This window comes from Muntiacus reevesi, chromosome 1, assembly GCF_963930625.1.
Source record: "Muntiacus reevesi chromosome 1, mMunRee1.1, whole genome shotgun sequence".
In the NCBI taxonomy this organism is placed as follows: Eukaryota; Metazoa; Chordata; class Mammalia; order Artiodactyla; family Cervidae; genus Muntiacus; species Muntiacus reevesi.
The window spans coordinates 285,694,015-285,707,948 of record NC_089249.1 but is presented as its reverse complement, the minus strand read 5'-3'; the positions used below and the strand labels follow the sequence as shown (position 1 = coordinate 285,707,948).

Sequence of the window (13,934 nt, the reverse complement as noted above, 5' to 3'; positions counted from 1 at the left end):
TAACCTGAGTCCTAATGTGAAGTGGGCTTGCATCTCGTCATCTTCAGGGATTACAAGTCCCTTCACCCACAGAAACAGCAAACCCCATACGCTGCGACCCTCAAATACCTAGATTAACCTGTTCCCCTCAGCCTGAGGCACCCTAAAAATACCACCCGCAGAGACACCATATTTCTTAAAACTCGGAGAACCTGAATACCTTAGACTGGGATCTCTTAAAACTCTTCCTCCTCACGACCCTAACTGTCCTGCCTATTGGAGCCCTAAAGTCCCTTAATAAGAAACCCCCGATTTCCTCAGCCTCACAGATCCCAAGTTGTCCAACCCTGCGCATTCTACATAAGACAAAAGATTCCCAGTCCCCTCTGTCTGAGGACCCCAGTTACTTCAGCCCGTGGGACCCAGATCTCCTCAAGTCGAGCGACTTCTCCCTTAGACGTAGAACCTACGTTATGCCCAAATTTTTCTGAGTGTTCAGGAGGAGATCCTCAAATCCCTTCTTGGAGAAACATTCCCTCTGCTTCACTGGAACAGAGCCCTGATTTCAGCCTGACCCCAGTACAGCAGTTAGGGGTTTCCGGGTCTCCTCGAGAATCCCTCCGTCACCCACAGACACATCACTCCCAGTGCCTTCCCTCAGAGGGGCTGAATTGTAGGGAACAAAAGAAAACAAATCTAGTTCGCATTAGGCTGGTCTGTCATATCTAGTCAGGGTCCGTCCATCCCACCAATACCCTCACCCTGACTTTCCCCTCACCTTCCTACCCTGGACAGTCCACCCAAGGCAGGCAGCTCAGGCTCTGGACACTGGTCTGGGCTATCTCAGCACATTTTTCTTCCAGAGGCACCCTGGCCTTGAGAACTCCATGGCCATGAGGTCGAACAGGTCTCCAGAGGAGAGCACTGAGGGAGATGCCGGGAGAACAGAGCAGAAGCCCACGGTGAGAGGTGGAGGCGGCAAGCTGGGCTCGAAGCCAGCTCTATAGGAAGGACAAGCTGCTGGGCCCTGAAGCACCACAGACTGCTTGGCTGGGCAGCTGAGTGAACTTCCCTGTGACTGTACACAGGATGCCAATGCCTGGTCCTGTCTGAGATGGTGGGGTGGAGTGGGACAAATCAGGACACTAGCTTCTCAACTGCTCTGTGTCCAGGGAGAGTTAGGAAAATGCTCAGTGTTTGTTCAGCTAAGCAGGACACAGTCGGGAAGGAAAGTCTTCATCCCTGTCTCACACAGACCATCCAGGAGCTTCAGGCTACTCCCCACACAGAAGATGGAGGAGAAGGCTCAGCTCTAAGGTCTGACTTAGATTAGTAAATCACTGATGAAATCTATTATTTTTCTTAGGCCAAAGATGCTTTCAAAGACATCTCCATATACTTCTCCAAGGAAGAATGGGAAGAGATGGGAGAACGGGAAAAAATCAGATATAGGAATGTGAAAAGAAACTACGAAGCGCTGATTGCTATAGGTAACAGGAAGTGCTGGGTGCGTGTGAGCCGGGGAAACATGAAACAGGTCTTCACCCTCAGTGTTCACTTGGCCTGCTCTTAGGTGGCTTCACCTGCTCACATTTCCCTTTTGTGTGGAGACTAACCTGGAGGAAATGTTTACAGTTCTGTACCAGAGGGAGGGTTACCCTGCTGTACAGAGCTCACCTCTTGCCTTGTTCTAGATTCCCCCAGCACATCTTACTGATTCCCTGACTCTGTGACACTTTCCATTGCTTCTATGCTTTGTTTCCCCTTCTTAGAACAAATATTTTGCTTCTTTCCAGGTTTCAGAGCCACTCGACCAACTTTCATGCGTCACCGCCGGCAGGTCATCAAGCCCCAGGGAGATGACACTGAGGATTCTGATGAAGAATGGACACCAAGGCAGCAAGGTGAGAGTCCAGGAGGATTTGGATGTGTCTTCCTGAAACCAGCCTGGGCTTAGGTCTCAACTACATCTCAGCCAGTAGCAAGGAAAACATAATTTTCAGCATTCCCCCGTGGCTGTGGCTGAGTATTGACATTAGCCTGAATGAAGATAAATGTATAGGTGTTCCAGTGTAATTCTCAAAAGTTTTATGGTTAAAATTTATCATTCTTTTAAAAAAGAATTATCTTGCTAAACATTCTTAGTGAAAGGCAGTTAAACAAACCTTAGAAATAAATTCACCAAACAGATTGGTTATTGGTTATTGTATTAAGTCTCTTCAAAGAGGAAATGATTAACATATTATGTCAAGATACATGATTTATGTATGTATATAAAACAAAACACATGATCTTCTTACCCTAAGGTTAAACTAATTCTTTAATTTGATTCTGGGAAAGGGTTGGAGAGAACTATTTATTCTCCATGATCTTTCCCACATTCACTGACCAGAGATGGCATCAGGTAAATAAAATGAAGTACACTTATAAAATAGAAGTGAGCAGCTCACTTCCTCATCTGCTGCTCAAACAGTTTAGAAGGATTAATCTGCCTAGACTGGAGAAAACAATTTAGATAGTTCTATGATTCTCCACCTATGGATTTCTGTTCTCCCAGATTTTTAAAAATTATTTATTTAGTTTTGGCTGCACTGGGTCTTTGTTGCTGTGCACGGCCTTTCTCTGGCTGCAGTGAGTGTCTTCTCCTTGCAGAGCACGTGCAGGCTCTGTAGTTTCTGACACACAGGCTTAGCTGCCCCGCAGAAAGTGGCATCTCCCTGGACAAGCCATCGAACCTGTGTCCTCTGCATTGGCAGGCAGATTCTCATCCACTGTGCTCCAGGGAAGTCCCTCTGTTCCCTCAGGTTATTAAAACTAGTGAAAGGGACATGAAAACCAAACATTTGGTTGTCTGCAAAGGTTTTGACATAAGAAGAGACTCTTCATAGGGAATACATACGCCTCGGTTCACCATACGCCTGCTCGTCTTTATTTACCTTTTTAACAGTTTCTGAGTGTACGGCACACTGTTGCTAACTATGTACACGTTAGTGTTAGTGGCCGCAGTGCTAATCGCTCAGTCATGGCTGACTCTGCGTCCCCAGAGACTGGAGCCCACCAGGCTCCTCTGTCCATGGGATTCTCTAGGCAAGAATCCTGGAGTGGGTTGCCATGTCCTGCTCCAGGTGATTTCCCAAGCCAGGGATTGAGCCTGCATCTGTTGCATCTCCTGCATTGCAGATGGATTTTTCACTGCTGAGCCACTGGGGATATATAAACGCATTGCTATACAACAAATCTATAGAAATGTTACATTTTGCGTGACTGAAGCCCTAACCCACTGAGGAACAATTCTCCAAACCTTCCTCCTCACAGCCCTTGGCAACCACGATTATATTTTCTGTTTCCATGGATTTGATTAATTTAGATACCCCATAGAAGTGGAATCAGGCCATATTTGTCTTTTTTGATTGGTATATTTCACTTAGTATAATATCATCAAGGCCCATCCTTGATGTAGCATATGACAGAATTCTTTTTTAAGGCTTCAAAACATTCTGTTGTGTGCATGTGGATATAAGAGCTATAACATATGTCTTATATATAATCTTTATCTTTTATCCACCAATGATCATTTAGATTGCTCACACATATTGCCCATTGGGAAGAATACGGCAATGACCATAGATTTGCCCACTATTTAGTCAATATTTTGCTTTTAATTTTTTATGGAAACACATTCTTGAGTGGGATTGCTAGATCATACAGCACTTCTAATTTTCTGTGGAAACTCCATAGTCTTTTCTAGAAAGCTTACAACATTTTACATTGCCAACAATAGTTTATAAGGGTTCCAATTTCTCTATATCCTTACCAAACTTGCTATTGTCTTCTTATACATATTGCCCATCACAGAAGTTTTCAATTTGTATTTCCCTATCGATTAGTAATATTGAGCATCTTTTCATATATTTGTTGGCCATTTGTGTATTTTCTCTGGAGAAATGGCTATTCAATTCCTTCTCTCACTGTTAGTCAGAGCAGACTGCCATAACAAAACAGACTGCATTTCTTAAACCACAGAAATTTGTTTTCTTACAATGCTGGAACATAGAAATTTGATATCAAGGTGCCATCATGGTCCATCAGGTTCCCTTCCTGGCTTATAGGTAGCCTTCAAACTGGTGTATGCTTAGTAATCCCTTATCAGATGCAGATTTTACAAATATTTTCTACCATCCTATAGGTGGCCTTTTCAACTCTGTTTAGTGTCTTTGATGCACAGTGGTATTAAGATTAATCTCATTTGTCTATTTTTACTTTTTTCCTAATCCTTGTGCACTTGGCACCATATCTAAGAAATCATTGCTGATTCAGTGTCCTGAGGCTTCACCCTTGTTGTCTTCTAAGGGTCTTATCAAGTCTTGCATCTAGGTGTTTCATCCATTCTGAATTGATTTTTCTTCAAGATGTAAGATGTTCATTATTTTGCATATGGTTATTTTGTTTCCCCAGCACCATTCATTACAGGGATTAAACTTTCCCCATTATCTTGACACGCTAGATGAAGATCATTAGACCATGTATCCAAGAGTTGATTTCTGGCTGTCTATTCTGTTCCATTGATTGACATATCTGTCTTTATGCCAGCCAGCTTCCTCAGTGGCTCAGCAGGTGAAGAATCTGCCTTCAGTGCAGGAGACACATGAGATGCGGGTTCAATCCATGGGTTAAGAAGATCCCCTGGAGAAGGAAATGGCAACCCTGTCCAGTATACTTGCCTGAGAAATCCCCTGGACAGAGGAGCCTGGTGGGCTACAGTCCAAAAGGTCACAGAAAGTCAAGAAGACTGAGCGACTAAGCACACATGTTTTGCCAAATCCACACTCTTGTGGTTCCTGTCCCTTTGTAGTGTGTTCTGATATCAGAGGCCTCCAGCTTTGCTGTTCTTTCTAAGATTGCTTTGCCTATTTGGGGTGCTCTGACATTCCGCGTTAACTGTTGGATGGATTTGCTATATCCGAAAAAACTTCCATTGGGATTTTAATAGGAATTGCATTGAATCTTTAAATTGCTTTGGGTAGTATGAACAGCTTAATAATATTAAGCCTCCAAATCCATAAACATGAGATGCCTTTCTATTTATTTATGTCAGACTCCTTTCAGCAATATTTTGTAATTTTCAACATGTAAGTCTTTCATCTCCTTACGTTTGTTTCTAATTACTTCATTCTTTTCAATGCTATTATAAATAAGATTATTTGTCCAGTGCCTAAGACTCCACACGCCCAATGCAGAGAACTTCGGTTCTGTCCCTACTCAGGGAACTAGATCCCACATGCCACAACAAAGACCTGGCACAAACAAATAAATAAAAATAAATATTTTTTTTTAATTTAACTCGACTATAGCTTCAAAAAAATAAAAAATAAATAGTATTGTTTTCTTATTTTCCTTTGTGGAATGGTCATTCTTCATGCACGGAAAGATATTTGAATGTTGATTTTGTACCGTGCAACTTTCTGTGCAGGTTTTTTGTGTATGTGGATTTAAAGATTTTTCTACACATAAAACCGGCACCTGTGAACAGATATGATTTTACTTCTTTCTTTCCAAATGGAAGCCTTTTGTTTCCATTTCTAACCTACAGTGCTGGCTAGGAGTTCTAATATTATGGTGAACAGAAATGTTGAAAACGGGCATCCTTGCCTTTTTTCCTTGATCTTTTTCACTGATGACTATGATGTTAGAGATAGACTTTCAATATATGACCTTTATTATATTGCAGTCACTTCCTACTATGTCTACATTCTTGAGTACTTTTGTCATGAAAGACGAGTAAATTTATTAGATACTTTATGAATATCAGATGAGGCACAGATGAAGTTTCATATTTTTTTTTAATTTTAAGAAAATTATGTAATGCTCTCAGTGGAACCATGGGAGTTGATGATACAGAAATCATTTTCCATTCCTCCTTTGGTAATCATTGTCTTTGTCACTCTCTGGCTTAGAATTATGTGTCCTTAATTAGAATACCCAGAGTTTGGAAACATTTACCAACCAAAACACTGATTCTCATCATTTTTTAGGTAAACCTTCTTCGATGCCCTACAGAGTGGAGCACAGTAAACACCAGAAGGTGCGTATTTCCCAAATCCTGTTGCCAAAATATCCTCCTCATGGATCCAGTCACAGGTGAGAATAGGAGAAAACACAGAGACCCTGGAGACTGCAGCCTTCCTGTCCTGAATCTTTAGCACACTGTCTGATATCATCACCACCTTTATAGTTAGTAAGAACAACAACCATAGTATCCTGTTCTATTGTTATGTTATTTTCAAAATATTTCAGACTTTAAGCATTTTATGTGAATAAACTTACTTAAACCTTAAAACAATCCTACAGTACCTATAATTAGGTAAATAGCTATCACCATTATAGACCCAAACAAATGAGGTGAAAACATTTAATTATATGCCTGGGATCACAGTATCACTGGTAGTGCAATCTAAACCAATGCACGTACTCTAAACCCCTTACAAACTGATTAAAGCTTCCATAGTTCTTTGAAGCTTATTCATACATCTTTATATCATTTATCTGAGAGATGTTTTCAACCTCAGTTCTTTTGTTCTGTACTAGGGAGGGATATGCTAAGACATCTGACTAAGGGAAGCTTAAGGACATGTTGGGCAGTTTGTAGAGTGGATGGTCCAAGATGAAGAAGCTTAAGGACATGCCGGGCAGTTTGTAGAGTGGATAGTCCATGATGAAGAAGGACAGAGGATCCCTACCTCAGAGCCTCCCACTCCAATAAGATGAAGCAACTTGCAACCCTGATAAGCCTCAGGTTTATGACTGAAAAGCAACAAATAAGAAAATAACAGGAGGACTTCACATAGATTACCCACATTTGAGTAGAAACTCATCATCTGGGCATCATTTCAAATGCTCATTTTTATAAGAGGGAGTAACAACTCCTTCCTCTGAGCTCCAATTAGGCAACTCTCCTGTTTGGAATCATGTGTTTAGCCTGCCCCTGTGTTGCGAGCTTTGAGAGCCTAGCCCACACCCATTCATTCTCAGAAGTCCAAGCCCAGCTCAAAGCCCCTGAGGGCCCCCTGAATGCTTTATGAATGAGTGACTCCACATTTAAGCATTCATCTAGGAGTAGAAAGGTCAAAGAATGCTGAAGATAGTATCTGTGAGCTAGATTTCAAATATAGATGCAGTTTAGGGAATAAATTGATACCAGAGATATACGCTCACATTCTTACTGTATTAAATAGCTCACACAACAATTTGTTGAAGGTTATTAAATTTCATGTCCACTATAATATTAAGAATTAGCCTGTATACCAATTCATGGATCAGAAAACTGAGTAGAACCAGCTAGTCATACAGCCTTGTTCAAGGAGAACTGATGAGACCAGCTACTTTAATTCCAAACATTGTCGCTAGGACATGGCAACCTGCAGCATTCATCACATTTCCTTTATTGTCTAAATGGGTTTCTGCCAATCGTCTTTTCTCTTCTTAATCTCACTGTTTTGTCACCTTATTTTCCAGATGTGTTTTGCCCCCTCTGTAATTTTCCATACTTCCTCGTCCATCAAAGGGCCACTAATTAATAGAAACCCCCGGATCTCTCTACCAGCCCTTACCCTCTTCTTTCCCTGACCTCCAGCTATTCTCCCTGCCTTGCTCGCACTTTTATTCAGAAAGTTGAAGGGGAAGAACCTTAAGATATCAATTCTAGTTTTGATTCACTATCCATGTAGGTCCTTTTTTTACACTCCAGTGTTCAGACCCCCTCCCCCCAAATCAGGTATTTCCAAGAATTGTCAAAGTATTAACTCAAGTCATGCATGTGAAAACACTTCATAAAGTCCTAAAGAACTAAAGAAATGCATGTTGTCTTTTACTCACATGGAAGAGAATGTCCAGGACACCATTAAGTAATGAATCTGGTTTGAAGGAAATGCCGGGAGCGGCAAAATCACTGAAGACAAGTGGCTCCAAGCAGGCTCATAAACCGGTCCCCACTCCCAGAAAAGCAAGGAACACTGGACAGCACCCCAGACAAAAAGTCGGTAAGAGAAAATTTGGGGAGTTCCTCTAATTAGTTCCTCTAATCCCTATAGAAAAACTAATAAGCATGGACTAGGTGTGTGGCATGGACTTTGGGTATGCATGGGTTAAAGCTGGACTGATCTGAGACATGAAGTTAGCCCTGGGGCCTTAGGAAAATCTTATACATTTTCTGAGGTCCTGATTGGTATCTGTAAAGTGAGGATAAGGTACATGACTCATACAGTGCTTGAAAGCCTTACATTAAATGCAAAAGTCTGACACCTACAAGTAGTTCAATAAATCCAGCTGTGATAATGGGAACCGAGCTTTGTTAGTGTTTATGCCCAGATCTCTGCTCAGTGCCTTACGTATCATGTGCCCTTACCATATATTTTCTGAGTAGAGGTGTCATTGAACTATTTCCCAAGTAAGATGGTTTGGAAGTTAAACCTACTAACAGGAAGTGCAAGATGCTATCACTGAACTGGGCATCTGTGGTCAGTGGAGCCTCAGTCTCCCGAACCTGTAGTTAAAGGGACAAAAAACAAAGCATAGAGAAAGGACTTCCTGGTGTTTAAGTGGTTAAGGCTCCACCCTTCCACTGAAGGAGGTGTGGGCTCCATTCCTGGTCAGGGAACTAAGATCCCACAAGCCATGCAGTCTGGCCAAGAAATTAATATTGTATCATAAAAGCATAAAATTCCAAAAGTAAAGTTTGAAAACTACATGTAAGAAAGTTTTAACAAAGTGTATAGAGGGACAGGTAAGAGATTTCACACTTTCTGATAAAACAGGGACTAACTCCCCAGACCCCACCAGCCTTCCTTAGCTTCTGTTCTCCATCTTAGAACTCAGAGGAAAGGAGACTGGAGTGAAGAGGTACAGTCTACGGGAAAGAAAGGGCCACGTGTACCAAGAGGTCAGCGAGCCCCAGGATGACGACTACCTCTGTGAGTGACCCCGCTGGCCCACTCACGGAGAAGGGGCTACGAGCCCTTGATCCACTAACCTCACATCACCACTTGGTCCCCCGATCATCCCCTTCCTCTATGACTTGGGGTACAAGATCGAGGCCAAAGGCCATGAATGCCCCAGGTCGTTCTGAAGGTCATTGCGACCAGCAACATCACTATAACTCCTCTCATTCCCTGATCTCACCTCCAGATTGTGAGGAGTGTCAGAACTTCTTCATCGACAGCTGTGCTGCCCATGGGCCCCCAACCTTTTTAAAGGACTGTGCAGTGGAAAAGGGGCATGCCAATCGCTCAGCCCTCACGCTGCCCCCTGGGTTAAACATCAGACTGTCGGGCATCCCTGACGCTGGGCTTGGAGTGTGGAACGAGGCGTCCGATCTGCCACCGGGCCTGCACTTTGGTCCTTATGAGGGCCAGATCACAGACGATGAAGAGGCCGCCAACAGTGGATATGCCTGGCTGGTGAGAAGCACCCGTTTCCCTGTTCTCTGGCCTCTAACCGCTTGTATGTTGTGGGGGGCACTTCATGTCTACATGGGAGGACACAGATGGTGATAACACGGTCGGCAATGACAGAGTCAGCCCTGTGTACTGTGTGTCCTGGGCGTTAACAGAGGACTTCCATCTAAAGGCCAGAGGAGAGGTGGGACCACAGTGTAGAGACACTCAGGTCCTCTATCTAAAGGTCAGAGGAGAGGTGGGACCACAGTGTACAGACACTCAGGTCCTCTATCTAAAGGTCAGAGGAGAGGTGGGAGCACAGTGTAGAGATACACAGAAGTGACTCCTCCCTTGTGGAGCCCTTGCCTTCAATGAACCAAGAGACTCAGACTTGGAATGATGAGTAAGGAGCTTACAGTGTGGTCCGACTGGCAGTTGAATCCATGCAGGCTGAAAAGCACCAATGACTACACAGGGAAATAGCTCTTCTATTGCTTCCTACCAAAAAGAAAAAAAAAAAAAAAAAGGAAAGCTTGTAACTCTTTTTCTGACCCTCAGATCACCAAAGGGAGGAACTGCTACGAGTATGTGGATGGAAAGGACACGTCTTGGGCCAACTGGATGAGGTGAGTGCAGTGAGTCTGCAGTGTGTAGACACTGAGACGCCCTCCGTCCCACGCCCCTTTCCTTCTCACCCCGGCTCCCTCAAAAGCTTTCACATCTTCTTTCCTCTTTTCCCTCCATATCATGCTCTTTCATTTCAAAAGACACTAGAAATAAGGAAATAAAAATATGGCATGTGCCGTCAAGATACAAGTCTATATGCTGAACAAAACTGGTGGAATTGAAAGCAACTTGAGGAGTCTAGATTCACCAGGGACACTTTAACTCAGTTAATGGACACTTACCACGCCCTTGATGGTTCAGTTTAGACAGTGAACATCGGTACTGAAGCAGATCACACAACCCATGTCCTGTTGGAGGACATACTGCAAACAGACATTAGCCAATTGATTTTAGGAGTAGTAACCTTACTTTTTCTATCTTTGAGTAACTGCCCACGCCAGGATGACCTAACTCAGGAGACCTTGACTCTCTGTGGGCAACAACCCCCTCAGGCTTGGTTCCCGTGAGAAGTGGGCCCTGAGGCCTCAGAAGGAATGGGGGGCAGCATGGCCCTGAGCAGGGCCATTCTCTGAGGGAATCTCCTTTCATCAGGGCAGGCAGACAGTGAACAGACTATTACTGTTCCGTGTCACAAGCTACATCAGAACTCTCTCCAAGTTTCCGTGGGAGGGGGTGGGCAAGCGAATAGGACCCTAGATACACGTGGGGAGATGGGAGAAAGCCTCGGGAGAGACGGCAGGCTGGAGTGAGTGCTGAGGGCTGCATGCTAGCCAAGGAGCACCAAGTCCTGTGGATGAAAGAGAACTTAATTCAGAGTTTAGAGGAGCTGGAGGTCACCAGCCTCATGGACAGTCCAGGTGGAGACGAGTCTGGAACTGGCCTCTGGAAAATGGCTACTTAGGTAAGGAGAGAAAAGCATGGGAATTCACATGGCCTGGTCCAAGGTGTGAACAGAAGGTCCACATGAGGGGCGGCCTCAGAGGAGGAAGGCAAGGAGCTGGGCATGGTCGGAGAGTGGAGAGCACTCATCCCCTGAGGTTTCTTTCCCTTTCCCGGCCTCGCCCCCAGGTATGTGAACTGTGCCCGGGATGACGAGGAGCAGAACCTGGTGGCCTTCCAGTATCACGGGCAGATCTTCTACCGAACCTGTCAGGTGGTCAGGTCGGGCTGTGAGCTGCTGGTCTGGTATGGGGATGAGTATGGTCAGGACCTTGGCATCAAGTGGAACAGCAGGGGGAAGAGTGAGCTCGCGGCCGGGAGAGGTGAGTGTCTCCCCTCTTCCAGCACCCCACCCCATCCTGGGAGCCTCCAAGGTCCGATTTCGAAGCAGAGGACAATCCAGTCCAAAGTCAGTTGAGTTGCAGTTAAAATGCCTCAGAATTTGATTCTTCTCATATGACTGTTAGGAAAAAATTTTATATTAAAAATGCTAGTTCTAATTTTTAATATTTCATGCAAAATAATATGTAACATCACCTTCTGATGAAAGGCTTAGAAGCAAAAAGCAACATTTCTAGCACCTAACAGCTCTCTGCCCCTTAGCTCTTTCTTCTTCATTTCCTCCCATTTCTAAGCGACACATGTACAGTGATGCGCATTCAGTTACTGTTCCTGTCTGTTGTCATGTGAGGTCACGCTCTGTGCCAGACGGGGCTCTGGGCACCGAAACAGACAGAACCACTGCCCTGGGGCAGCAGGGGCTTCATACCAGACAGGGGCTGGTGCTCTGAGGAAAACGAGCGCAGGGAACGTGCCTCTGGTCAGCGTGAGCAGAGGGTGGGGTGCGGTGCAGGACGGTGCGGCATGGTCTATGCAGAGATAACACCTGCGGGGAAGGACTCCAGGCAGTGGAGCAGTCAGTGCCGCAGTCCCAGGGCCGGGAAGCGAGGCCAGGCCAGGGGTCGCGGGAGGAAGCACAGAGGGAGAGGAAGGAGGCTGGACTGGACACGGAAGCCTCAGGGCCTGTGTCCACGTGCAGGCCCCAGGGGTCCTCCTGGGTGACACGGAACAACCGCGAGGCTTTCAGCTGCAAGCGGCATGCTCTCTGTGCTAAGACGATGCTTTGGTTCATTTTGGGGAAGAGACAGCAGCGGGGAGTCTCCTCAGAGGTCAGTTCATTTCCAGACATGAGGGGAGAGTGGGCTGGCTAATGTGCTCGGGAGTGAGGGTGTGAAGAGTCTGGCTGGAGACATATTTTTAAACAGGGCTTCCTAGTGCATGTTAAATGGATTAAGCCTGAATGAAATAAATGAGGTATGAGTACTGGTGAGGCTGGAGAAAGGATATGCCTTTATTTTATGATTTATGGGAAACTGAGAGAGGAGCAATTTGTGAACCAGTTTGGGCAGCAGGAGCCAGACCTGTAGTCAGTGGGACCTGGGCCTCTCGGTCTCGTCCACGCTCAAACCCACTTCCTGCAGAGATTGGCACAAAGGCTGCTCTTTGAACAAGGAACCACAAAGTCAGATTTAGCCACACCTGCTCTAACCACCCCCTGTGCTGCCTCCCATATGCAGAGAGCTCCAGGCCAGGCGCCCCTAGCTTAATAGACCTTCTCCCCTCACAGGGAGCCACTCAGGAGATTCCACCTAAGTCATCAACTCTTATCCCTCAGTAGGGTAAATACCTGTGGCCTCTGTGACGTGACTTTTCAGACACTTACCCGCAGGGAAAGTCCCTGCAGATCCATCTCTATCAGGAGAGACGCTGCCTCTGATGCAGCTGGAAGGTCCCTATCTGGGTGATATGTAGAAAAGGCCCTTGACACCCGCTTCCTGGATTTCTGTAGATGTAGAGAATAAGAGTGGAATGGAAAAGTGGACTGTAAAGGCACTTGATGGGCGACAGATCGTGCACTGTCAACACTTAGATGATGAGTGGGGAAGGCCTGACCATGGCAAACCAGCTACCTGACCAAAAGCTTCCTCTTTCAGCAGAACTGAAGCCCAAGATCCACCCATGTGCCTCGTGCTCTCTGGCCTTCTCCAGCCAGAAATTCCTCAGCCAACACATCCAACGCAGTCACCCCTCTCAGACCCTCCAGAGACCATCTGAAAGAGACCTCCTCCAGCCAGAGGATCCCTGCCCAGGCAAGCAAAATCAGCGATATTCAGGTCCACACAGCCCGAGCGACAAACCTGAGGGTCAGGAGGCCAAGGAGAGGCCCCAACAATTGCTGAAAAGCGTAAGGCTGAAGAGGATTTCAAGGGCCTCTTCCTACTCACCCGGAGGGCAAATGGGGGGTTCTGGGGTGCATGAGAGAATGACAGACGAGCCCAGCACAAGCCAGAAACTGAATCCAGAGGACACAGGAACATTGCTCATGGGGGCAGGGGTCTCAGGGATTATGAGGGTCACGTACGGAGAGTGTGGGCAAGGCTCCAAGGACAGGTCAAGTCTCAGCACACACGAGAGGACACACACAGGGGATAAGCCCTATGTTTGCGGGGAGTGTAGGAGAAGCTTCAGTGATAAGTCAAATCTCATCTCACACATGAGGACACACACAGGGGAGAAGCCCTATGTTTGCGGGGAGTGTGGGCGAAGCTTCAGTCAGAAGTCCGCCCTCATCAGACACCAGAGGACACACACAGGGGAGTAGCCCTTGTTTGCAGGGAGTGTGAGTGAGTCATGAGCAGCAAACCACACCTTAACCACAGGAGGATGACTGCAGCCACCCCATGCCTCAGCTCTAAGGGGGCCTCAGAGGAGACCTGTGACCCGTTACTGTCCCCACGAGTATGAGGAGAGAATTCCCAGGTAGTCCAGGGGTCTCCAATGCAGAGACCCACGTTCAATATCTGCTTGGGGAACGAGCTCCCACATGCTGCAACTAAGACACAGCCGAGCCAAAAAAATAAATATATAATAAATATTTTAAAGAAAGAGTGTGATAAG

At 45.6% G+C, this 13,934-nt stretch overlaps 1 protein-coding gene across 1 annotated transcript; it reads left to right on the top strand.

Annotated features, from left to right (window-relative positions):
- The first annotated feature begins 872 nt into the window (after positions 1-872).
- Positions 873-13,638, top strand: LOC136160719 (histone-lysine N-methyltransferase PRDM9-like). The gene is made up of 10 exons (XM_065924790.1): positions 873-948; positions 1,353-1,469; positions 1,776-1,883; positions 6,012-6,061; positions 7,859-8,015; positions 8,844-8,945; positions 9,160-9,431; positions 9,969-10,036; positions 11,106-11,299; positions 12,974-13,638. Exons 1-10 carry the CDS (start codon positions 873-875, stop codon positions 13,636-13,638), a joined length of 1,809 nt encoding a protein of 602 aa, XP_065780862.1.
- The last annotated feature ends 296 nt before the right edge of the window (positions 13,639-13,934 follow it).

What these genes read in the sequence shown, in the direction of transcription:
- LOC136160719 (XM_065924790.1), top strand. Translation starts at nt 873, where the DNA reads ATGAGGTCGAACAGGTCTCCAGAGGAGAGCACTGAGGGAGATGCCGGG. An exon ending in CCAGGATGACGACTACCTCT is followed by an intron (nt 8,946 to 9,159) that starts GTGAGTGACCCC and finishes TCTCACCTCCAG; the next exon opens with ATTGTGAGGAGTGTCAGAAC. An exon ending in ACAGTGGATATGCCTGGCTG is followed by an intron (nt 9,432 to 9,968) that starts GTGAGAAGCACC and finishes TCTGACCCTCAG; the next exon opens with ATCACCAAAGGGAGGAACTG.